The sequence below is a fragment of the Protopterus annectens genome, chromosome 8.part0 (assembly GCF_019279795.1).
Source record: "Protopterus annectens isolate FY-2018-M chromosome 8.part0, PAN1.0, whole genome shotgun sequence".
Lineage (NCBI taxonomy): Eukaryota > Metazoa > Chordata > Ceratodontiformes > Protopteridae > Protopterus > Protopterus annectens.
The window spans coordinates 1,490,893,683-1,490,918,758 of NC_056741.1; the positions used below are offsets into that span (position 1 = coordinate 1,490,893,683).

Here is a 25,076-nt window from a genome sequence, read left to right on the forward strand (position 1 = left end):
CAAGCCCCCGGACGAGATGTCACTCAGCTCCAAGATTCAGAAGGATCCATAACATCCGAGGCCGAGCAAATCAAAGAACATCAGAGTTTTAGACCATGTTCTTGGCTCTGACTAAGGCATACCCCTGAGGGAACACTGATTCAAGTGACCTGATACTGCAGAAGTAGCTAAAACATGGTTAGAAGAAATCAGTCCCACAGATCCAGTGGGTTCAAGAGACAGGAGGATCCCAGCTGGATTTGGGTCCTGAGGAATTTCCTCATCACCCTGTCCACGCCAGCCTTGGAAAGACTCCTGGAGGACCTGGCTGAGCTAACAGAGGAAGCAAAGGAGGAAGGCCTCGAGATCTGAGGAAAGGATCTCTCCTAGATGATAGGTGATCTTAACCTGGGGGATACCAGCCCGAGGGAGAAACAATGGTCTGCGAGACGCAGAGGACCACATCTGATGAGGATTGGTTCCGACACTAAGATTGGGTCCAAGGATTTTGCTAACTTAGGTGTTACAGCCGAGGAAGGAGAATGATCAAGAATCCACTTCTTCAAAACTTTAGATTTTTCTTTTTCTCTTTCCTTCTCTTGTGGTTTTTCACTCCTAACATGTTCAGCTGGCTTCTTGGAGACAGGAGATGCTGTAGAGGCACAGAGCAATGAAAGGAGGTAGTTTCTCCCAGAGTCCAGGAGAAGCCCTTAAAAAAAGTTTAAGTTTTTTAATAATGACCCAGTGACCGAAAGCCTTGCAAATGCTACTCTGGACATCCAGGTGTGCAGCTCCTAAACAACAGATGCATTTCAGGTGAGAGGAGTTTGGCAACTTGTGGTCGCAAGCCACAAACGTTTTAAAACCCAAATTTTTTTTGGACATTGCACCAACAGTTAAACACTAAAACAACAAATGACCACACACACACACACACACACACACACACACACACACACACACACACACACATGCACACACGCGCACACACACAGAGTGTATGCTCATATTTATGATCATGACAAATTTGACTCTAAAAAAACATCAGATCCTCTATCTTCCGTGATGGATGTCAGTATACAACTGTGATCCTATAACGACATAGGGGTTTGCTCACCTTTAAATGTGAATAAGGCAATGCCAATTTATAACACTGAAACAGTAAGAATGATAAAGCAGTTCTACCTAAAAATCACAGCATTTTTTAAACCTATACAGTTCAATGGGCTGCAGGAAGCCTATTATATGGCATTTAAAAAGTTGCCTTAAAACTGAATACATGGAGAGCTTTAGTCCAACACAAGCACAGTGTCAGTGGCATAACAGGTTGCACACTCATCTTTGGTGCAGAAGGTTGTGGGTTATATTCCCATACCAGGTAGATAGACTGTTGACACTGCAACATTGCTTAAAGGGGGTGCTGCACTCGAGTGTGTTGTCCTTCAGATGAGACATTAAACTGAAGTCCCATCTGACTGAGGTGGTCATAGCTCAGATGGATGCAAAAGATCCCACAGTACCTACTAGAAAGCGGAGGGGGAGTTACCCATTGCCCTGGCCAGATTTCCTCTAGTAATATAAATACTACCTCTGGTTTCTTCTGAAAAGAGGCTACTAGCCTAGTGAGACTAAATTGGTCAGCAAAGGACAGACAGATAAATTATTCCATTACTATATATCTAACACAGAAGCTCTAAAAGGCACTTTATTAGCTCAACACTCTTTACAGTTCTTTATAAATAAAATGCATTGACATACCAATGGATTCTAAAATCATCCAGTATGTAGATAACTCAACAGTTACACACAATACAAGAAACCTAAATACTCTCATCTGCAAAATGCAAAACTTAACCTCAGAGAAAGGCAGATTATTTCCATCTGGCATACCCATTTGAAATGTCTGGACTGGCTACAGCAAGTCCCAAACTGGGAGATTGAATGGCAAAAAAAAGATTTATATATGCCAAGTCCAAGATGGCCATTTCCAAAATATTCCCTTTTCTCTGAGGTATGACAATCTCAGAGTTTTTACATGTAAGTTTTGGAGGTATTGGAGGCCTATGTGCCACACCGGGGGGGGGGGGGTGCAGGGGGCCTTGTTTAAAGGATAAGTGCGATGTTCAAGATTCGCCCTTCTCCTGGGTTTTCAGTTTTTTTTCCCCAGTCTGTCAGCACTCAGTGTTACAAGTGTTGCCCTCTGCACAAACTGGCAGCTCTTCAAGCAGCTATGACCAGTGGGAGTAATGAAAGCATTTCCTATACTGGATTTTAAACTGGAGAGGTGTACTTATGTACACGGTATGGGTAATCGAGTCTGTGCATCAAGGCTTTTATACCAGCAGGATGAATGACTGACCTGAGAGCTTACCTGTGTAAATCAGATAAACACAGAATAAGCCTACCACCAGCAGTTCCCAACTTGGATGGGTCGAATCAGCCCTCTGCTTCCATCAGAGTGCAGAATGAAACCCTCTTAACTTAAAACATATGTATGATATAAAAAAAGGAAAACCACCAATGTCTTATTTAGACATACGTTTGATTGCCCTTAATAAGAAAAAAAACATGTGTTTTTTATTACAGACAGGATAATAGTGACAGACTTCTGGGGATTTAGACACATAACTTGGGTTCAAAGAACTAACTTGGCAACTTAGGCTTAATGAAGCAGTTTCTCTTTCTAGCGTTTTAAAGATGAAAGCAGCTTTAGTGTGATTTTTAGCATAATTTGAACACCACTTTCAGTGTTAATACTGTATGTGATTGATTAAGTTGTACGTCATTATCTAGTCTGTAAAACAACTGTTAGGATTGATTCTTTAAGAAATTGCCTTTGGCAGTTGAGTTACATCATAATTTATTCTTCTATTTCAAATGTGACTGGATGAATAGTTTGTATTTAAATGTTTTTTAATTGCAGACTGTTACTCTGATGATTTTTTTGTTTGTTTATTTGTAAGGCGAAAGAGCTCAGTCCGCGGTTTTATTCCATTAAAATTCATTGAAGTGTGTTGAAGCTTGTTTTGGACTGTCCGTTCCACTTTTTTTTTATTAAGTTTATCCTTCCACATTGCCATCATTTCTGCCTGCAAATCCTGGTATTTTATGACTTTCTGGGTGTAGCTATTTCAGTGGTCAGTGCTACTTGTGTGTTTCCATGGACTAGTATATCTGATTGTCTCACATCTACTTTCTGAACTGTTGGTAACAGCTGGTCCAAACAGGAAATCCTTGTGCAGAAGGGAAACTAAAAAGCTTAGACTTAATAACTTCTTGGAAGCACTGTGAATGAAGCCAAACAAATCTCCTGATAACTGATTCAGTAGCAGCCCTCCTGAAAAAAACCTCTACTGCATCATAACAGAGTAGCCTGACCAATCATTGAAATAGTATGTTGCTTAGTTTCAGAAACCACTAGGTTAGTCAAAGTCTTACTCAATTCATCCAAAACAGACAACAATTATCTCCACAGGAAGTTAAAAAGGATTGGAAGACAGACTGGATAAGCAGTTCTCAAAGAAGATGCAACAAAGTCTAGAAAGTTTAGGATCTTTACTTGGAAGAGTTTGCATATGTATTTTTATACCTCAAGCAGACTCCAAAGAATTTTTCCTCAGGTAGACTGCAAATGTTGGAGGTGTGATGGGGAAGAAAGAGGTCACTGGGAACATATTTTCTGGAAATGTAATAAGCTGGCAGACTTTAAGAATTCCTTACAAGCTACTCTGTCAGAAATACTGGGTGAAAAAAATTGGTGACACTAAGGAAATTTTCTTTTGAGCTGTCTTACAGAATCAGAATTGAATAGAGACAGTAAGGTCTTGCTGAGCTTCATTTTAGTGGCTGCCATAAAAAGCAATTGCTAGAAAATGTAAATCAAAGTTTAAATCAGCCATACTAGAAGTACTGACTATAGCAACAATAATAAAAGAACTGGAAGTGGAATGTTTAGAAAAGGGTAGGAACAAATTATATACATAAAATTTAAATTGTGGAAGCAATTCATGCAGAATAATTTTTTGTAGAAGTGATGAGGTTTAAGGGAAGGCGGGAATTGAATGAACTATATAATGTTTCATTGACAATGGCTGTACAAAAGATTATCAGTGGTGTATAATGTTTGCAAATGATGCTATGTCAATATGGTTTGTTTCCATGTATATAAATGTATGACTGTCTATGTCATAAGTGCTAAATCAATGAATATGTTTCTTGCTAAAAAAAAAAAAAAAATTATTTAGTCATCTAGATCTGAGAAATCAGGGCTCTGAATGCTATAGTAGATTATGTAAACCATATTACCATATCTGTCCGTGGCCCTACTATCTCAGTTTGAAGGTAAAACATTAGCAGTAAGCAAAAGTTTAGAAGGTTTGCCAGTGGACACAGACAAAAATGAAGGATCTGCCAAAGGATTTTTTGCAAAAGAATTTAAGATCCTCAGGCACTTTATAAAACGTTCTTAAGGGCTGGGAACTGGAAATCAGGAGAGGTAGGAGTGGATGCAAATGCACGGAGTAAGGCCTCCATGACCAAAATAAGAGGGATAGGCAGAGGAGCTCCTACCAGTTATAACACCTCTTCTGCACATCAGAAACTTGTTTAGATACCCACTTAACATGCTGCATCGTTTTTGTTTCCCCAAAAGAAATTTCCTCCACTGAAGAATTAGGGTACAAGTTTTCATCATCAGAAGCAATCTGGCCTGGGAAGTGGATCTTTCATGCACAAGCTAAAGAATGTTCATCTAAATCAGATTCTTCCTCTTCCTCAGAAGATTCATGTTGTCTCTTTTGACAGGGGCTGGAAAGACAGGAAGTTGAAAGGAAGGCAGGAGAATTCAGAGACAAAATGGCCTTGCAAAGACCCTGTAAGAATTCCACCCATTCCTTTTCTTGAGATGACTGAGTAAGAGAAGCATTCTTTGTCTTTTCTTAGAGGTGATGTCTGACTTCACAAAACTCACTTAAGGATCCAGGCACCTTCTCCAGCAATAGGATATGCTCTTGCTTCTCCATTCTCAACAATATCAATATGAACAGTCTCATCGGATGTATATGAATCAGAAGCCATACTGGTCTCTGACGGGGTAGCAGTAGTGCAACCCTGAGAAATAACTGGATGTACCATGGGTTCCTGCAATACCTCAATTGGTACACCTGAAGCCATCTGGACAGGCAACAGATCAGGCCTAGGCCTTTTGAATATCTTTTCTAGTAAGAGCAGGACATTGGATGACAATGGCTCCACCTTTATGAATTGGGTGAGGAGTTTCAGGTATTGGGTTTCTAAGTAAGCATTTAATGAAGAAAGATGCATACACAGGGTTTTTGATACAACTGACACATCTGACAATTTTTATAAGTAATGTTCAGCCTCAAGACAAAATAAGCAATGGGTGGTCCTTATAAGGAATATGCCTACCACAATCACATTTCCCTCTTTAACAAATCAATAACAAATCAAAATAAAAAGATGCAAGTAAAAAAATAAGTTATGTAGTCACCATAATGTTCCATATTTGTAATCCATCTCGCCCTTCTTTCGTACACATGTGTTCGAAGCCGATCCTCGGCTCCGACTCGGCCTATTACAAAGCTCAAAGTCTTCTAGTTGGCTCGTGGCTAGGTAGGTATCCCATGGTGCACCAGTATAATCCCCAGATCTTGTTTGCTGCTAAACTATAGAAACACAGAACAAAAACTATCAAGAAAGAACAACAATAATAAAAGGTCTCCACCTGTTATGAAATTTTTTTCTGTCTCCAGATTATTCCAGGAAGGGGGTAGAAGGGTGGGTTTGTAAAGAATGAAGGGCGAGATGGACTACAAAACATGGAACGTTATGGTGAGTACATAACTTCTTTATGTTCTGTAGTCCTATCTCGCCTTCATTCTTACACATGGGACAGTGTCCCTAGCACCTTATTCTTGGGTGGCTCACTGAAAAATACCCCTGAGTATCATGGAACCAAAGGAGGCTCTACTCCTAGAGGTCAAATCCAATTTGTAATAAGTAATAAAGGTGTGAGGGGTAGACCAGGTTGTTGCTGCACAAATATTATCAAATGGAACCCTGGCTTGAAAGGCTGCTGAAGTAGACTGGGATCTTGTACAATGAGCCTTAATCTTGAATGGTAAAGGCTTTCCACTGGAAGAATAAATGTAGGCTATACAACTGGAAATCCAATTTGAAAGGGTCACTTTGGAAACTGGGAGGCCTAATCTGGAGTCGGAGAAGGATACTAACAATTGGTCTAACTTCCTGAATTCCTTGGTCCGATGTAGATAGAACCGTAATTGTCTGTGAATGTCCAATTGATGAAATATGTATTCTGCTGCGTTGGAATGATTAGGAAAGAACACCGGAAGCTCTACAGTTTGGTTCAAGTTATTATGAGAGCACACCTTAGGGACAAAGGATGGCTTTGTGCAAAGAGATACTCTATCTTTGTGGAAAATCAAATAAGGGAGCTTGATAGACAGTGCTTGTAACTCTGATACTCATCTAGCAGATGTGATGGCCACCAGAAACAAAGTCTTCCAAGACAGCATCTTCAACGAACATGAATGAGCAGGTTCAAAGGGTGGAGACATTAATTTGGATAGGACGAACTTTAGATCCCATGAAGTTACCAGTTACTGAAAGGGAGGTCTCAGTAAAGCAGCACCTTTAAGGAAGGTTTTGCACAATCTGTGTGACATCAGATTAGACTCATGTTGACCCAAATGAAAATTTGATATTGCTGCCAACTGAACCCTAATTGTGGCAGCAGAAAAACCCTGGTGAAAAAGTTCAGACAAGAATTCTAAAACCACTGGAATGGATGTGGCGTAAGGGTCAACATTCCTTTCCTCAGCCCAGATAGAGAACCTTCTCCATTTGCTGGTATAGCCTTCTAGTGGAGGGTATGTGAGAAGATGTGAGAATGTGGATCACAGCGGGTGAAAAATCATGAAGCCTGACTAGGGATGGAAAGTACAGTTTTGTACCTACCATAAATGTAGATGTTCGAGTGGTAATACAGCTGCAGTAATCACATATGGGTTTTCTGCCATCAGGCGGTCCCTCGGTCGGCCGAATTCCAAAGTCTTGGTCCGGTGTCGGTTGTAGTCGCTTTCTCTTCTGACGTCAGTGAGGCCAGAGTATATAAGACACAGCCGACGCCATGTTCTCCAGTCTTTCTTGCCCCAGATGTCAGGTGCTCCCAAAGGGAAGGCGATACATAAATTATGCTTATAAGAATATACAAGCAATGCAAAATAATCCAAAATCAGTAGTTGCAAGCAAATAAACCATAGAAGGATAACCCAGTGAGGTTGTATGAAGAGGTAGTTAGGCCCCATGCCTTTACCAAGTGGGGAAGGAGGGAGGGAAACCTGTACTGCAGCTGTATTAGCACTCGAACATCTACATTTATGGTACGTACAAAACTGTACTATGTTCATTGTGCATACAGCTGCAGTAATCACATATGGGTAGAGTCCCAAAGCTACGCACAGGGTGGTAGGTACTAAGAGGAACTGGGTTGAGCCAGAATGCCCTGCAAAACAGCAGTGGCAAAGCCTGCTCTTGTTCTGGAATATAAAGGCAGGTGGTAGTGTCTTGTGAAGGTATGTACAGAACTCCAAGTGGCTGCCTCCAAAATATCTTTGGTAGGAACCCCTCTGGGGAAGGCTGTAGAGGTAGCTGTGGCCCTGGTGGAGTGTGATCTGATACCTGTAGGAACAGATTTCCCATGATAGGAATAACAAAACTGTATGCAGTGGCCTATCCACTTTGAAATAGTCTGCTTGGAAACTGGCTTCCTTTGAGCCCCTACAGCATAGGACACAAAGAGTTGTTCTGATTTCCTGAAGGACTTTGTTCTGTCCAAATAGTAACGCAGCTGCCTATGGATGTCTAAAGAATGTAGCAGCCTTTCCCCTTTGTTTTGAGGATTGGGATAAAAGGTAGGAAGGTGTATGGCTTGATTTAAAGCTACCCTGGATACCACTTTAGGCATAAATGATGGGTTGGTACGAAGGGAAACCCTGTCCTGATGAAAAATGAGAAAGGGCTGCACTGCCATGTGGGCCTGTAGCTCCGAAACTCTACGAGCTGAAGTGATAGCCAGAAGAAAGGCAGTTTTCCAGGACAAATATTGCAAATCTGTTGAGGCAGCAGGTTCAAAAGGAGGCAATGTTAATTTTTCTAGTATGTAATTAAGATCCCAAGCTGGTATTGGTTGTTTCCTTGGTGGTCTTATATTCTTAGCCCCTCTGAGGAACTGTCGTAAGAGTGGGTGAGAAAATAAAGGAGGATCCGTGTTGAATTCTGCAGAAATGGCTGAGGCATGGAATTTTATGGAAGAAAATGAAAGCCCACTGTTCAGTAGCTCAGCTATATACTGTAATACCTGAGGCAAGTTCAGTTTACTAGGGTCCTGGCCTTTTTTCTCATTCCATGAGCAAAACCGCTTCCATTTTGCAGAGTAAGCTTTTCTAGTAGATGGCCTTCTGGCCTCCAAAATGACATCCTGCACCTCCTTGGAGAGCAGGGTCTGTTGTGGTGTTAAGGAATTGTCCATGCTGCGAGATTGAGTGTTTTCAGCTGACTGTGAAGAGTTTTGTAGCTGTGCTGAGTCAGCAGAAGAGGCATTAGAGGCAGGGACCAGGGAGGAGTATGTGTTAGGTTCCTCAGCAGTGGGTACCAGTGTTGCCTTGGCCAATCTGGAGCAATCAGTATCATCTTCGGTCTGTCTGCTCTTGCTTTCAAAAGTACCTTGGGCAGAAGAGGCAGAGGTGGGAATGCGTAAACTGTCCATGCTGTCCAACTGAATGAAAGGGCGTCCACTCTCCAGGCCTTTGGATGGAAGGTCCTCGAACAAAACTTTTCCAATTGATGATTCCTGTGGGAGGCAAAAAGATCTATGTCTGGCCTCCCCCACACCTGGGTTATTTCTGTAAACACCTGAGGATGTAACTTCCATTCGTGTGGATCTGTCATATTTCTGCTTAATTTGTCTGCCAGCGTGTTTTCCAATCCTGGCAGGTACTGTGCTTGAAGTTCGATTTGCCATTCCAGAGCCAAGTTCCAAAGAGTCATGGCTAGTCTGCACAAGGGGTATGAATGTGTTCCTCCTTGTTTGTTTATGTACCACATTACTGTGGTGTTGTCTGTTCTTATCAGTAATTGTCCTGGATGCAGGAAGTCCTTGAAAGCTGTAATTGCACTTATTACTGCTAGCATTTCTTTTTGATTGATGTGAAGGTGCTTTTCCTTTTGGGACCATTTGCCCTGGATGCACCTGTCCGTCATGTGAGCCCCCCAGGCGTAATATGAGGCATCTGTTGTGATAACTTGCTTTGCTTGAGGCTTGCAGAATGGGAGGCCTGTGTTTGCTTGACATGCTTGGGCCCACCATAGAAATTCCTTTTGCAAACATGGGATTATTGGTATTATTGTTTCCAAACTGTGACTGTGTTGAGACCATAGGTTTTTTAGGTACCATTGAAGTTTCCTCATATGCAGCTTTGCACATGGGATTAAAAGAATGCAAGATGCCATGAATCCCAGAGCCTGCAGGATTTTCCTTGCAGTAAGCCTGGTACTTTTTGCTAGTATTTTGAAGTTCTGAGATAGTTTCCCCTGTTTTTCTGGCGTAAGATAGGCCATCTGGGTGTTTGTGTCCAAGTTGGCACCCAGGAAAGTTATTTTCTGAGATGGTGTTAGCCTTGATTTCTCTTTGATGATTGTGTATCCCAGAGAATGCAGTAACAGTGTCACATATGCCAGATGTTCCAGAAGTATGTGTTTGCTGTCCGCTTGGATCAGGCAGTCGTCCAAATAAGGGTAAATTTGTATCCCTTGAAGTCTGCAGTAGGCAATCACTGATGCCAGGCACTTTGTGAATACTCTGGGCACAGTAGATAAGCCAAAAGGCAATGCAGAGAATTGATAGTGGATTGAACCTGCAAGAAATCTGAGGTATCTTCTGCAGCTTTGTCTGATTGGGACATGCAGGTATGCCTCCTTGAGGTCCAATGTTACCAGCCAAAACTCCTTGCCCAGCATGGGAAGAAGTTGCTGTAATGTGAGCATCTTGAATTTTGGTACGAGTAGAAATGTGTTTAGGATGGATAAGTCCAAAATGGGTCTCCAGTCGGTTCCTTTCCTTGGTACCAGAAAAAGTCTTGAATAAAAACCTTGACCTTGTTCGTGAGTAGGTACCTCTTGAATAGCTCTCATGCTTATGAGCTTTGAAATTTGTAGTTGTGCCTCTGCCCTTTGATTCTGTGGCAGGTTTGGCATGCCTCTCATTTTGGAAGAGTGTGAAAATGAAATTTGTAGCCTCTGTTTATAATGTCCAGGATCCATTTGTCTGTTGTGACAATATGCCAATTGCCTGCAAATAATGCTAGCTTTCCTCCTAAAGGTGCTGCCAGCTGAGACGTGCTTGGCATGGAAATGAGGGAGTCATTGGGTTTGCTTCCTGTATTGTTGTGCACTGTCCTCGCCACCTCTTGGTGCTGGAGTTTGCCATTGTTGTCCTCTATATGATCCTTGTGATTGCCCTCTGCCCCTTGTGCGTCTGTATCTACCTCTTTGGGGCTTGTCAGTGGCTGGAAAGGACCAGTTTTTTGAAGGCCAATTTCTGCTAAAACGTGGTGGTTGGACCTGTAAAAAGGCTTTGACAGTTTGCATAGATTTGGCTTTTTCTTCCATTTTCCGCAGTATCTCCTCAGCATTAGTACCAAACAGCACATCCTTTTGTAAAGGAGCATCTAGAAGTTTAGCTTTCATATGATCAGGCAAGTTTTTTTCTCTAAGCCAGGCATGTCTGCGAATGACTGATCCTGTAGCAGCCGCTCTACTTGAAGCCTCTAGGGCATCATAACCACATTGTAAAGTGTGTTTACCCACTTGCTCTGCACTATGCATCATATCCTGTAACTCCTTTAAATCTGGTTGTTCAGGTTGAGACATTTTATTCCTTAATTGTGATAACAGAAACTGTTGATATTTACGCATATGAAACTGACAATTTAAGGCCCTCATGGCTAGGGTGGCCGAGGTATATACCTTTTTTCCCCACCTTTCTAAAGATCTTGACTCCCTTTCTGCAGGAAGTGGATTCTTGGCAGTGGAGGCCTTCAATCCCTTGGGGCCTTGTGAAATGGTTTCAGGGCCAGCATTATGGCTTTTGAAGAGAAATTGGTGAGAGGTGGGTACTCTGTAATACCTATCAGGCTTGACTGGTGCAGGAGGCAGAGAATCCGGGTTAAGGCAAGCCTCCGAATAAACATCATCAAGTATGTCCAAAACAGGGGGTATCGCCAGAGGTCTGTGTTGAGGTAACAAAATAAATTCTCTAAGTCTTTTCTTGGAATCTGAAAAGTCTTGGCCTTCCCAATAGAAGTGTTCCCTCAAGGTGTGTAAGGTTTCCCCAAAGGAAAAATCCTCAGGAGGGGATACAGAAGGGATGGACTGCTCTGCATCCGAATCCTCAAAAGGAGAGTAAGAGTGTTCCTCTGCATCAGAATGTTCTAATAAAATGGATCCCTGATCAGAAGAGGGAGAATCTTCCTCCACTCTGGGTCTCTTGTCTGGAGGGGGTTGAAAACCTCTGATAAGAGTAATTAAATCCTCAGTCATTTTAAGCATCTGTTTCTTAGGCATGGAACCTGGAGATGGGCCCTGTGCAACAGGCCTCTTGGGATGCCTGGCTGCTTTGGATTTAGTAAAGGCCTTAATAGAAAAAGAAGATGAGGGTCTAAAGACACCATGGGTGGAGGTGGACCTGTCCACATTAGTAGGCTCAACATTAGCAAAGGCTTCGGTGGTTGTAGTCTGGGAAAGGGCCGAGGTCCCAGCGGTCTCGGGTACAGAGGACACCGCCAAAGGAGTGTCGTCGGTAGTCAGGGACTGCAAAGGCGTCTCGCTGAGAACCAGACCACGTGTAACCTGTTTTGGCGTGGTGTCGGCGGGGACCGCGGGCCTCGCGTGTCGGTCCTTTTCCTTGCGTTTTTTGGACAAAACGGTAGTCGGAGTGTCCGACGACATTTTATAATCAAAAGCTTTACCAAAATAGTGTTGGGCGAACTCCGCCCGACGCTTAATAGTGCGTTTATTGAAGGTAGCGCAAAAGTGACAGCCCGAGACATCGTGGTCTGGGCCTAAACAAGGTATGCAGAGGGAATGGAAATCCTTATGCGGTATTTGCTTCCCACAAGAAATACAATTATTAACTTTTTCTGACATCGGTCTGAGGCAAGAAAAGTTTCCCCAACGGGGTACTTAGCTTTAATGAAGACTTCGGTTTCCAAAATTTTCGTAATTCAGGAGCTGGCCGACCGGCACTTGCGAACTGCTTCTGCTTCGGGTACCGTGCGGCAAAAAAGACTGGAGAACATGGCGTCGGCTGTGTCTTATATACTCTGGCCTCACTGACGTCAGAAGAGAAAGCGACTACAACCGACGCCGGACCAAGACTTTGGAATTCAGCCGACCAAGGGACCATATGTGATTACTGCAGCTGTATGCACGATGAACATCTAGAGCAGCCAAGCTGTCAAATTGAGGGTGCGGCGGCTGGGATGAAGAGAGCCTGACATGTGCATTAAGAGATCTGGCATTGGGTCCAGAGTCCATGGATTGTCTAGTAGATGAGGCCCAAGAAAGGGGAACCAAACCTGACGAGGCCAGTAAGGAGTGATGAGAATCAATTTCCTTCCCAACAGTTTTGCTTTCTGAATCACCTTGGATATGAGAGGAAAGGGCGGGAAGGCATCAAGGAGACCCAGGGGCTAATTGTGAATAAGTGCGTCTCTCGGTGACTCCCCCAGACGGCGGATAAGGGAAAAGTAGCTGCTGCATTTGGAGTTGATCAAACTGGAGAAAAGATCGCAGCAAGGCTGTCCCCATCTGTGGAAAATCTATTCTGCTATTTCCTGCTTCAGAGACCACTCGTGAGGCATCAAGATTGCTTGGCTGAGTTTGTCGGCTATCACATTTGTTGCCCCTGGGATGTGCGTTGACACTAGAAAGCGCTGGGAAGATATCATCCATTTCCAAGTACGAATAGCCTCTCGACAAAGGAGTAAGGTCTGGTTCCGCCTTGTTTGTTGAGATACCATACTACTGACATGTTGTCTGATTGTATTGCTATCGTCCCAAGAGGAAGAAGGTCGTGGAGTGCTTGCAACGCCAGAAGCACCGCCCACATCTCTAGAACACTGATATGCAGGTGAGCCTCGTGATCTTGCCATGTGCCTTGGACAGTCCTGCCTAGATAATCCCACCCTATCTGCCAGGCATCCGTGGTCACAATAGCAACAGGTTGGCGAGGAAGGAATGGGTTGCCTGTCGTTAGTTGGTTGGGTTGGATCCACCAACGGAGGTTCTTTTTGCAGGACTCTGTTAAAACGATGTGGTGGGATAGAGGCAGTTGTTGGAAGGACCACTGGGACAATAGGAGCGAGTGAAGAATTTGCATGTGTAATCTGGCAAGAGGAACTAGCAATATGGTGGAGGCCACGGTTCCTAAGAGTTTCAGCACTGTCTTTGCCTTGACTTTCTGGAGGGGGAGTAGACGAAGGGCTTGTTGTATGAGGTTCTGTGCTCTTTCTGCTGGAAGACGAGCTAACATGGCGACTGTGTCTATTTCTGCACCTATAAAAGTCACAAATTCAGAGGGTGATTAAGCAGACTTTTCCCAATTTACAGTAATCCCCAACTGGGCACAAAGTTGGATAGTGGAATCTCTGGTTTGAAGAAGTAGATGCCTGGTGGAGGCAGTCAGGAGCCAGTCATCTAGGTATGGAAATACTTGGAATCCTAGACATCTCAGGTGAGCTATCACTATTGCCATACACTTGGTGAACACCCTGGTGGCTGTGGTGAGTTCAAAGGGCAGAGCACGGAACTGGTAGTGACTGGCTCCCAGCCAGAAGCTTAGATGGTCTCTGTCCATTTTTATGTGGTAGTACGCATCTTGGAGGTCTATTGAGCAAATCCAAGTGTCTTTCCCTAATAGAGGGAGTATAGACTGCAGTGTCACCATCCGGAACTTGTCCTTTACAGATTCATTTAATTTGCTGAGGTCCAAGAAGGGCCTCCAGTCCCCTGTACGTTTTGGCACTAAAAAATATCTGGAGTAAGTTCCAAATCCTACCTGGTCTGCGGGGACGGTTTGGATGTCTCTGCGAGCAACTTGTTCACTTCTACAGTTACCTGACCCCTGTGATTGGATGAACATCTGTGATCCTCTTGGGAACATGAGGTGGAAGAGAAAAGGGTATGGAATAGCCTCTGCTAATAACTCTTCGTACCCATTTGTCTCGGGTGACGCTTAGCCAGGCTTCCGGATACAAAGAAATACGACCCCTGACTGGCTCCAGAGAAGCACAGCCGGGCCGGGCCCCACATCAGGAGCGCTGATAGCGTCAGCCTCGAAACGAATCACGGCCTCCCTGGTTTTGCAGTTCACCTCTGCCTCTAGGAGACGTCTACGATTTGCTCCTCCTCCTCTGCCTTTGAAGGAGGAGTCACCCTGTGCATCTGGGAAAAACCTCTGGGACTTCTTGAACCACATTTTACCACCTCTCTGACCCTTGGGGTATGGTCAAGAGGGGAACGTCAAAATGTACTCCCACAGCAGAGAGCGTTTTCATTTCTTGCTCGCACCTGATGACTGTGTCTTTTACCTTAGGTCCAAACAAGGAAAAACCGTCAAAGGGGTCACTGGTAAAGGTAGACTTGAACAGCTCCGCAAAATTACATAAGCGCATCCAGGAGTGCCTCCTAAGGGAAACTCCTGAACCCGCTGCCCCGCTCACTCCATCGGCTGCATAAGAATCAGCCTCATGGAGGAGTTAACAATGGAATTCATGGTGGACAACTGAGCAGACACCTTATCAGGAAGTCTTTCAGTAGATGTACCTTGTAGAGTCTCTCCCAACTGCTTAAGGAGATCTCTCTGAAGTCTTGTAAAATGTGTTAGGTAGTTCAGCGATTTGAGAGTGAATGCTGCTGATGAAAAGATACGCTTCCCGTATCTATCCATCAATAGAGACTCCTTGTTCGGTGGATGGACAGATGAAGAAATTTCCACTAGTTTCTTCTTAGTGGCCGCCTCCACCACCATGGCATCTACCGGAATGCCCTTAAACAAAAATTCCTTCTCCTTGGGGGCTGACAAAAATTTATTGGGTCTCCTGGGGACTGGCTCCATGACATCAGGAGTCTCCCACACCTTTTGACTAACAAGGTCTAGAAGTTTGTCGAAAGGTGGAGACACCCAAGAGGCTGAAGGTTGAGACCCCAAAGCCTTCAAGTACACAGACTCATCAGAAGGGGTAACATTGGGCCAGCCACACCTCTGCTTAAGGATCTCTAAGATATCTACAAAGGAGACATCATCAGAGGACGACTTGGGGGATCCTTCTGACTCCTCTAGGTCGGTGTCCTCTTCCGAGGGGGCTCCTCAGAAGGATATTCCGGGGAGGTCTCGGAAGAGTGGGGGCCACCAGCCGGGGGCTCCTGAGTCTGTGGGTCTCTGCTGTCGAGAGAGGGAGCAGGTGCTGAGACAGAGGTCGGTGCCCGAGGGGGAAGAGTGTCGGTACCCCTGGGTGGAGCTGATGAATGGGACAGCACACTCCGCATCATCTCGAAGGCCGGCCTCTCCGGCTCCAACGATATCCTTGGCTCCGAGGAGACAGAGGAAGTCATCGGCTCCAGAGCCATCGGCTCCGAGACAGATGTGGGGTCCGAGCTCACCCTAGCCAACGTACCGAGAGGGAGACTCGGAACCAAAGAGGTCTGGGTCCAAGTGTCCCTGTCGGGGCCGACTGGAGAGCTTCGGCGCCTAGACACCCCGGACGGCACCGAAGGTGTCGAAGAGGAACTCGGCTCCGAGACAGCCTTGGGGGGAGCTGGAACCGAGGGTTCCACAACCAATGGTACCGAACACTACGGCTCCGAAAGCCCAGCACGGCTTGGAGGAGGAACCACAGTATGGGAAATGGACTCAAGTGGCTCCTGGACCGATTGGGTCGGAGCCAACATCATTTTTGGCAAGGCAGACGACTTCAGGAGTCTCAGCACTACTCTCTTCATACCTTCTTCTGATAGGCTCCTGGAAGATCTGGAAGACAGTGTGGGAGATCTGGACCTCTGTAAGATAGGGGACCTTAAAGTTGGGGAGATCGGCAAAGGATCTCTGGACCAGCTCCGATGTTTGCTATCAGTAGTCGGCTCTGAAATGCATGGGGCCGACACTGGAGTCATAGTATCAACAGCCTCGATCAGTTCCAAGATCAGTGGAGCCGAAGAGGGAGAAGTCTTGTCTGGTTTCGAAAGTTTAGGAGGTGGTTCCGAAGCACGGGATGGTGCCGGGGAATGCCTCTTGGAAGGTTTAGCCTTTTCTTTTTCAGATGCATGAGATTTGGAGGAAGAATACAAACTGGCCAAGTCTTCCTCAAAAGAAGGCTTAAGGAGACCTTTTAATATTAGTTTGTTCTTCCGCTCCTGTAAGACCCTGGCACTGAAAGAATGGCAAAACAGACATGTTTCTTGGAGATGGATAGCTCCGAGGCAATACACACAGTTACTGTGGCCATTGGTAATAGACATTTTCTGAGAGCATTTTTCACATTTTTTAAACCCCAAGGGTTTATGGTCTTTTGCCTCTTTAGACAAGGTACAGAGATGCAGCAAAAATGACACAACCCAAACACAACGAGGACTAGGTCCTCTAACTCAAACGGGCCTAGCCCTTACCGCACTAACAGTCACACTACCACCATGAGGACTAGGTCCTCTAACTCAAACGGGCCCAGCCCTGGGCAGAAAAAAAGAGAGAAAACTAGGTCCTCTAACTTAAACAGACCTAGAAAAGAAAAGACTAAAGGTCAGAAACTACCAAATATTCTACACACACACACACACACACACACACACACACACACACACACACACACACACACACACACACACACACACACACACACACACACACACAGTATGAGCCAGAAAATGTCCAGCTGTCTGAGTGGAACTTTACTCAAATTCTATGATGTAGAACCAAAGGGGTTGGAAATATCAAAGAACCCTTGACAACTAAATAGCTAAATATCTGACTAATATTTAGGCGGAAATAGTCTAATGCTAATAAACACCGCACACTACAGACCACTGTACACGGAAAGGTTAAATTGAGCGCAAACGTGCACCTTAACAGCAAGCACAAAATATTTAAGAAATAACTATGAAACTAAAGAACTACCAAACTCTCTACGCGAATAAGCACAACAATTAACAACAAGTGGCAAAAACGCCATTTAAAAAGAACAAACTGGCACACAGGATACCAAAGAGAACAACAAGGCCAACAGCTAACCAGTTCTCACAATAGTTATCTAAAGTTAAGAAAGAAAACACTTCAGCAAGACTAAAAGTACTCTAACGACTGTTAAACACTAGCAAAAGCCATACACTTGAAAGGTTAAACTGTAATGTAGAAAAAAATAGCAAAAAGTGTCAAACTTTGCCACGGCCAAGAAGAAGCACATCTGAACTCGATGCGGCAAACGAGATCTGGGGATCATACTGGTGCACCATGGTATACCTACCTAGCCACAGCCAGCCAACTAGAAGACTTTGAGCTTTGTAATAGGCCAGGTCGGAGTCGAGGAACGGCTCCGAACCCATGTGTAAGAATGAAGACGAGATAGGACTACAGAACATGGTAAGTTCCCCAATGGGGCACTTAACTGAATAAGCAAAGGCACAGTAACAGCCACATGAATAACAGACCAACTGGTGTGAGACCTCCATATGGACTGATGGCAAGATACTTTGAGTATCTTACTATCATACATCAGCTTATGTACCCCTTGCAGCCACTGGCTTAGTTCATATGCTGAACATACATATGATTTGGCTTTGGTATGCTGGCCAGACATTGGGTTACCTCAGCATGATAATCCATCAGTATTCAAATATTGCAACAGCAATCTAAGGAAACCTCCTGGTCTAAGGTGGATTATGTTACCCCAAACAGTCTGCCAGACTGACATCAGTCCATGTGGATGACTATTTTTCTGCCATATCTCCCCATCCCCATGTACTAAATCTTACACAGGATGGGCAGGGAATTAGAGAACCATATCAAGCACGGATACACCCTCAACCACAGGGTGCAGCCATCCTACTTTGCTTCCTCTGCCTCTCAGGCTGATGTCATATCTAATGACTCTTCCTCCAAAGTTCATTTGATAATGCTGTAGCGTGTCCCCATCTCCCAGGGATAAGCACTTACATCCTCCCTGCGTCACCACTTGTCAACCAAATTGCAAACTGAACTCTGGTTGCCTTGGCTGTAGTCAGGGCTTTTTCTCACTACACCCCCTCCCCCAAGTAATACATAAAAATTAATTTGCTGAAAACAACTCAAAAAGTTTTACGAAAAATTTAAATATCACTTCAAATAAATGTGTCTGCAAAATAAGAACAAGACAGAAGATGAGTTGTTATCTTAGACTATTAAACTGTCCTTACTGAAGAATCGGAGTCTTGTATTTAGTTGTCCAAGAATGGTAAAAGCCTCAAGAACAGAGGCTATAAGGCTGCCAGTTTCTTCTCCCTTTGGAACAGCAGTGCATAAGTGAAGTTCAGTTTTCAACACAGTTTCAACATCCAAGTTTGCAGTTTCTGAAACAAAAGAACACAAAAAAGTGTTATCTGTCACAGCAAGTTGCTTGAAACGCTCTCTACCGTTTACTTCAGTTTTGCAAATCTAAGGCTGGGAAGATCCTGCTGAACATATACTTTTTGGTCTTTGCAAATAAGAATATACATAAGCAAGACTGTGACTGCAAATACAGTTGTTTTTACCTAGTTCTTTTGCAAGAAACCCTGCCAGAAAAGTAGAGCTATGATAACACTGACCTCGGTGGTGCTCAGTGTGCCCACGAAAACATGCTCTAGAGAGTTATACTGGCACCGGAGGCTAGCTATACCCATGTTTAGAAAGGGGTAATATTAGGTTTTACTAAATGCATATTCCCTGGGAACAGATGTATATTAAACACGTTATTTTCTGCTACTCCTATATCTATCTATCTATCTATATATATATATATATATATATATATATATATATATATATATATCTTAACATCGATACACACACACATTATATATATATATATATATATATATATATATATATATATATATATACACACACACACACACACACTTTTTAAAGAAATTAATGAATGACAACTGAAAAAATGGGACGTTCTTTCAACAAGCTTGTAAGGCCTTTATATACCTTAATGTTAACCTTCTGCAATTACTTATAAACAGATGCGTACCACAATAAATAAATGTACTGTTATTAGTATATGCCACTTTGTGATCAGGAGTCCAAACCTCTACATTAGCTAAACTTTAAATGCAACTTTTGACTCAACTTGCCGTTAAAGTGGACCCTGCCCAGATGGACATCTGGATTAACAACACATGCGTAAGCAGAAGATCTGACATTGAGGAAGCATAGTTAAGATCCAAAGCACAGACACCTTTTCCTTTCCCATTACACCATTTGTTAGATGATAAAGGACAACAGTAACGTCAATGGTATTAGCAGTATTTCAGATCACCTATCTTCAATGCTGCCACAAACATGATTTGGAAAACTTCAAACTACAGTAAGTGATTCAACAAAACACCATTGCTTAGTTTGCTAAGGTTAATTTACTATGCATTTTCCCACAAAATTCTTTAATGATCTTTTCTTGTGTGCCAATAATAATCAGTATTAAAATCTTGAATTTTAAATTTGAGTATTACAATATGTTCATTTTTAACGTACAGAAGCAAACTACAATAAAAAACACTGTAAAGGATGCCTCTGTTCAGTTATCAATTACCACTGAATAACCTAGGGGTATTTATTTCTACAAAGTGTTGTCAACTTTATTTATGGAGTGTTTACTACACCAAAAATTCAATGTGTTTTTAATTGCAAGTTACTTCTGAAATGAAATAGAGCACTTGAAAAACAAGTTTAAAAGTTTACAATGATGGTTAAAAGCCACCAAATTACTAAAATGTGTGTCAGTATGTGTGTCTGTGTTTGGGGGAGAATCAAACTACATGTGGAATAAATAAATGGGGAAAAAATAACAGCTGCATATAAACACTTAAAAGAAACAACTGTGATGCGAGAAATAAAATTAGGCAATCCTTGTGTGTGGAGACTCAAAAGTTATACAGAGAGGGTCTACAAATAAAGAATCAAAAATAAATCAAAATTATGTTTTACATAACTAACATTACCATCTATTAATTTAGCATTTCAACTGCAGTCTTTGTGTCACAGTTCCAACAAAAAGTTACAACTACTACTTCAAAAGGTTCGGCCATCTGTAACTGAAGAGTGTTAAAGAGCTTCATTTATAAAACATGATTCTTTTTTCATGAATACCCTGGAACAAGTTTTAGCACTAAACTCCCAATGATAAACTCAAGCAGAAATTATTATAATAATAATAACAAACTCCACAACCTTTCTGACCAGAAAGTTTCCATACAACCAGTTTCTCCCATTCTTGTCCCAGGTGGTAAATGATGTTTTGCTTCTGCACAACTAGTTCTGTATGCAAGGATTTCAAGATCTTTGGTTCAAAGTCCTGTCTGGATCTCAGGACTTTCAAGCTCTTCTCAGCCTGCAATCAAAAACAAAAGCAGTAAGAAATTCACGCAGTAAAAGCCACAAAGAAAACCAGTGACATATTTTCGTAAGATTTTCAAACCAATGCCATAATGAAATATAAGTAAAGCAGTTATATACATGAGGAAACAAACACTCATTCAACAAAGCCATTAGGAAGGCAGGAAGTCTGCACCTATTGCATATATGCTCATACAAGCATATTTGTACCTGTTCTTGTGTATGCAAATATCTGATATATTACAAATACTTGAACACAACATTCCAACAATGAAACTGTCAAAAAGTCTAGCCAAATGCACCAACAGCCAAAACTACAGTACACAGAATAAAAACGTATCCAAAAGACTGCACTAATAAGCATGCATGCCAATAATTAATATACAACAAACAGAAAAAAAATTACATCTGCCGTATCAATCACAAAAAAGAAGTACGCACGCTTTTCCAGTTGGAACACAAACAAAAATGCGCAAATCCCCACCCACACTTAAATAATAAATAGATTGTATATATGGGGAGCTCTGCCCCAACACACCCAATGTGGGGTCTTTGCCCCCAGACCCCCCCTTACTTATATGTACCACCTCCGTGATTGCACAACCATGACTGCACTGTGTAATACCACACATATTGCACTGTAGTCAAAGCAAATTTGACATAAAGATGATCAAATGCACAGCTGATTACTTACCAATTTTCATTATTGACTAAACAACTAATTTCAGAACTAAAGAACTGTACACACACACACACACACACACACACACACACACACAGACACAGACAGCTAAGCACTAACCACACCCCTTAGTCAAGCTCTCTGAGGGTTAAACACACATGGCGACATCCTCCTTTCCATCCAGTGTTCATCTCACTTAATAAATATAACTATTTCCCAAGTTTAGAGTCTTAAAAGCAGAAGAACACTTTAATGAGACGGGATCTTGAGAAAAAGAAGTTATGGACTTACCATAACGTTCCGTCTGTGTTGTCAATCTTCATCTATCATTGACTCTTGGGTACTCGGTTCTGATTTTCAGAACCGGTTTGGCCGTTATACAGCTCGTACCAGCCAAAAATCTCTTGAGCTAAGACTCTACCCACAATACCTCTCTATATGTTACCTCAGATCAAGTTTGCAGCCTCATAGAAAGACAGAAAGATTCATGACCAAACATGAAGAAGCTGTGCTCACAGTGTAACATAACATGGTAACCAGGAGAAGCGATCATTGCCATCATTTTGACAGTCAATATGACTTGGTTTGGGGTTTTGTCATTTACGCCCTCCTCTCCTTTGTCCACCAAGCTACAGCCCTTTGGGTAGGTCATGTTGTGGATGTCAGAGCTGTGCCACCCATCACCACTCCACAGGGCTGACATGAGCAGGATGCTTCAGACACTCACACGAAGCAAGTGTCTCTATTTCCCAGTTTCCCCTTGGAAAGTCTGAACAATGCATATGTGCTCCAAGTGTGTGTATACTGCCCCCGCCCCCCATAATGGTTATGCCCAATCTCCTCTGCCAGCATTGTCAAATGTCCAAGCCAATACTGAAAATGGGGTCACCTAGTTCAGTCAGGGCTCTCTCTAACCCTCTACATCATCAGCACAGGCCACAAAGTCTTTCTTCTTGATATATTTCTCCTCCACCACTCAACTGCAGGTTACAATTCTCCATTATGGAGTCTTTCTTTTTTAACATAAGAGAAATTTTAGGATTATGTTCAGGATGTCAGTTTTTCTTATTTCCTAACTTCACTCTTTAGAAATACCTTATTTCTGTGAGTGATTACTTTGTTCAGTTGACCCAGTCACTTCAACTCTGTGCTTTGCAACACCTTCAGTTTTCCAAATTTTACTACCTAACTCTGTCCTTCTATAGGCTGTGGTCTTGCAGCTTGTTCTTTTGCAGATGAGTGATGATATATTTCATTAAATGGCTTTTGCAAATGTGCAGGTTCTTCCCTCTGCAACTTAATGCAAATTTAGTGCCCGTGCAGCTTTCCTACACTATTTGTTCATCTATGTTCAACTCATATACTCTTATGGCCACATATGGGGGGGGTCCCTTGCCCCCTTTTCCAAGTCAAGCAGAGATGACTATGTAAACTTATTAATTTACGAACTCCAGTCCACACAATGATAAGGTGATCACAAGGATGAACAACTTCCCATTTTCTCCATGAAGCAGGGAGATCTTTCTGTATTATCACATTGAGTGTTAAACCGGGAACTAAAGCAACAGAGCAAACTAGCCTTCTAAATATACTGTGTGTTCCCAAACTCTACGAATACAGATGACTTCAACCACAAACTACAGTGCTCTGCACTTCATTTAATAGTTCTGGGGTGCTGAAATGGCGTATTTGTTTTGATCTTCACCTGCCAATCTGTTTAACCATGCAGACTACATACTTCAATTTATTTATTACTTCAAATGAACCCCACCACTTAGACATTTCTTTTTTATGTGCATAAGGACAAAAACTAGTACTTTGCTCTAGCACTGAATTCTCTGCCCCTTGAATTTCTCTCTTATAAATACATAGCGCCTTTATAAGTGTGATTATATGGCCTGAATCTAGCAGACCTTGCTGATCCATGCCATCAATTAAGGCAATGCACAAGATTAACTTTATTGTAGCACATCAGCATAATGGCCATAACTCTTGACCTAAAGTCCTCTGACTAATGGTCTGGGTATGTGGAAAGTGCCCTAAAGCTTTAGAAGCTGGACGGCTGTTGTATCCTATGCAGGATATAACCCATAAATAGTTTAGGCTACTGCAGCAGTGATTATTCAAACATTTACTATTATGGCAAGTTTCCTTACACAACTGTACTTTCTTTGACAGTAAAGCAATTAATAACTAAATTAAGCTTTAGTATCAATTTGAATGTGTTATGATAGGAAATGGAAAAATATATATCTATATCACACAAACATACACACAAACACACACATTATATATATATATATATATATATATATATATATATATATATATATATATATATATATATATGTATACACACACACATCTATATATATATATATATATATATATATATATATATATATATATATATATATATATACACGCACACATATAAATATATACAGAAAAGACGAAACATTCCAGCAACCACCTTTTTTGCTTTATGCTGGCCAATTGTACTGAGACACGAATCTAGTATAAAAGTCAACAATTGCTATTTTCAAATTGATCACTTGATGGCGATGTAACATTATCACCAATATTAGATACTTGTGGCTGTTATTTTTCTTTCGGCTATTGAACATAAAATTTAAAATCCAAGTCAGTGAAAACAACGTTGCTGAGGATAAAGCTGTCTCTACGACAAAACAAGAATGACAGCAGGAAAATATTGTGTGCGCTGTCTCTTGATATTTTCTTGCTATAAAATTTAAAATGTTTATTAACATCTGTCTTTGATAGTAAATTAAAAGGAATAACTTGTGTTTCAGAGTTGATGTTTATATTCTAAATATATTCTGAATACAGAAAAAGTAAAATGATTTTCTGAAATAAAACTATTCATTAGCCAGATAGGACAGTTGACACCTCTGACATTATAAATGCCAAAATGTTGATTTATTTATTTAAATCCTAGAAAAGAAACCTGTTTGTGAAACCTGCTTTGTGTGCTTGAAAATTAGCATACACATGATGCTATACATAAATAAATCTGTACCATATATACACACACAAGTGTGTGTGTCTTTCTCTCTCTCTACATATATGGGAGGTTGGCATAATGGTTAAGGTGTTTGCCTTACAAACACAAGGTGCAGGGTTTGATTCTCATGTGGGGTAATTGGCTAGGCTTAAAATGACCCACAAGGGCAGTTAGCCTAGTACTAATCTATAAACCTATAAACCTATAAACCTATAAACCTATATATATATATATATATATATATATATATATATACATAGACATACACACACAACACATCACATGCATGTAGGCCTTTGTGTATGCAAGTATACAAATATGTTGACATAGATACATCTATCAGTGTATATGTAAAGAAATCTATAGGTTTAGGTGGTTCATACTGTCAGTGGCACAAGAGGCAGCTTTGGGTTCTATTCCTCACCAGGTAGATGCTAAACACTGCACTGCAGAATAAGGGAGTGCTGTACTTTTGAGTGTCCTCCTTTGGATGAGATGTTAAACCAAGGTCCCACATACTTGGTGGTAGCTCAGGTGGATGTAAAAGATCCCATGGCACCTATCAAAAAGAGAAGGGAAAGTTCTCCGAATCTCTGGCTAAATTTCCCCTGGTCTCCCCTGAAAAAAGAAGCCGCTAGCCTAGCAGGACTAACTTGGTCACCAAA

The 25,076-nt window shown here is 42.1% G+C and overlaps 1 protein-coding gene across 1 annotated transcript in view; it reads right to left on the bottom strand.

The window, feature by feature from the left end:
• Positions 1-25,076, bottom strand: part of ZW10 (zw10 kinetochore protein) — a 727,093-nt gene that overhangs the window by 513,267 nt on the left and 188,750 nt on the right. The window contains exons 5-6 of the mRNA XM_044081067.1: positions 20,540-20,699; positions 18,523-18,675 (exon numbers count right to left, since the gene is read on the bottom strand). Of these exons, the coding sequence (XP_043937002.1) occupies positions 18,523-18,675; positions 20,540-20,699 (313 nt within the window). The remainder of the gene's footprint in view (positions 1-18,522; positions 18,676-20,539; positions 20,700-25,076) is intronic.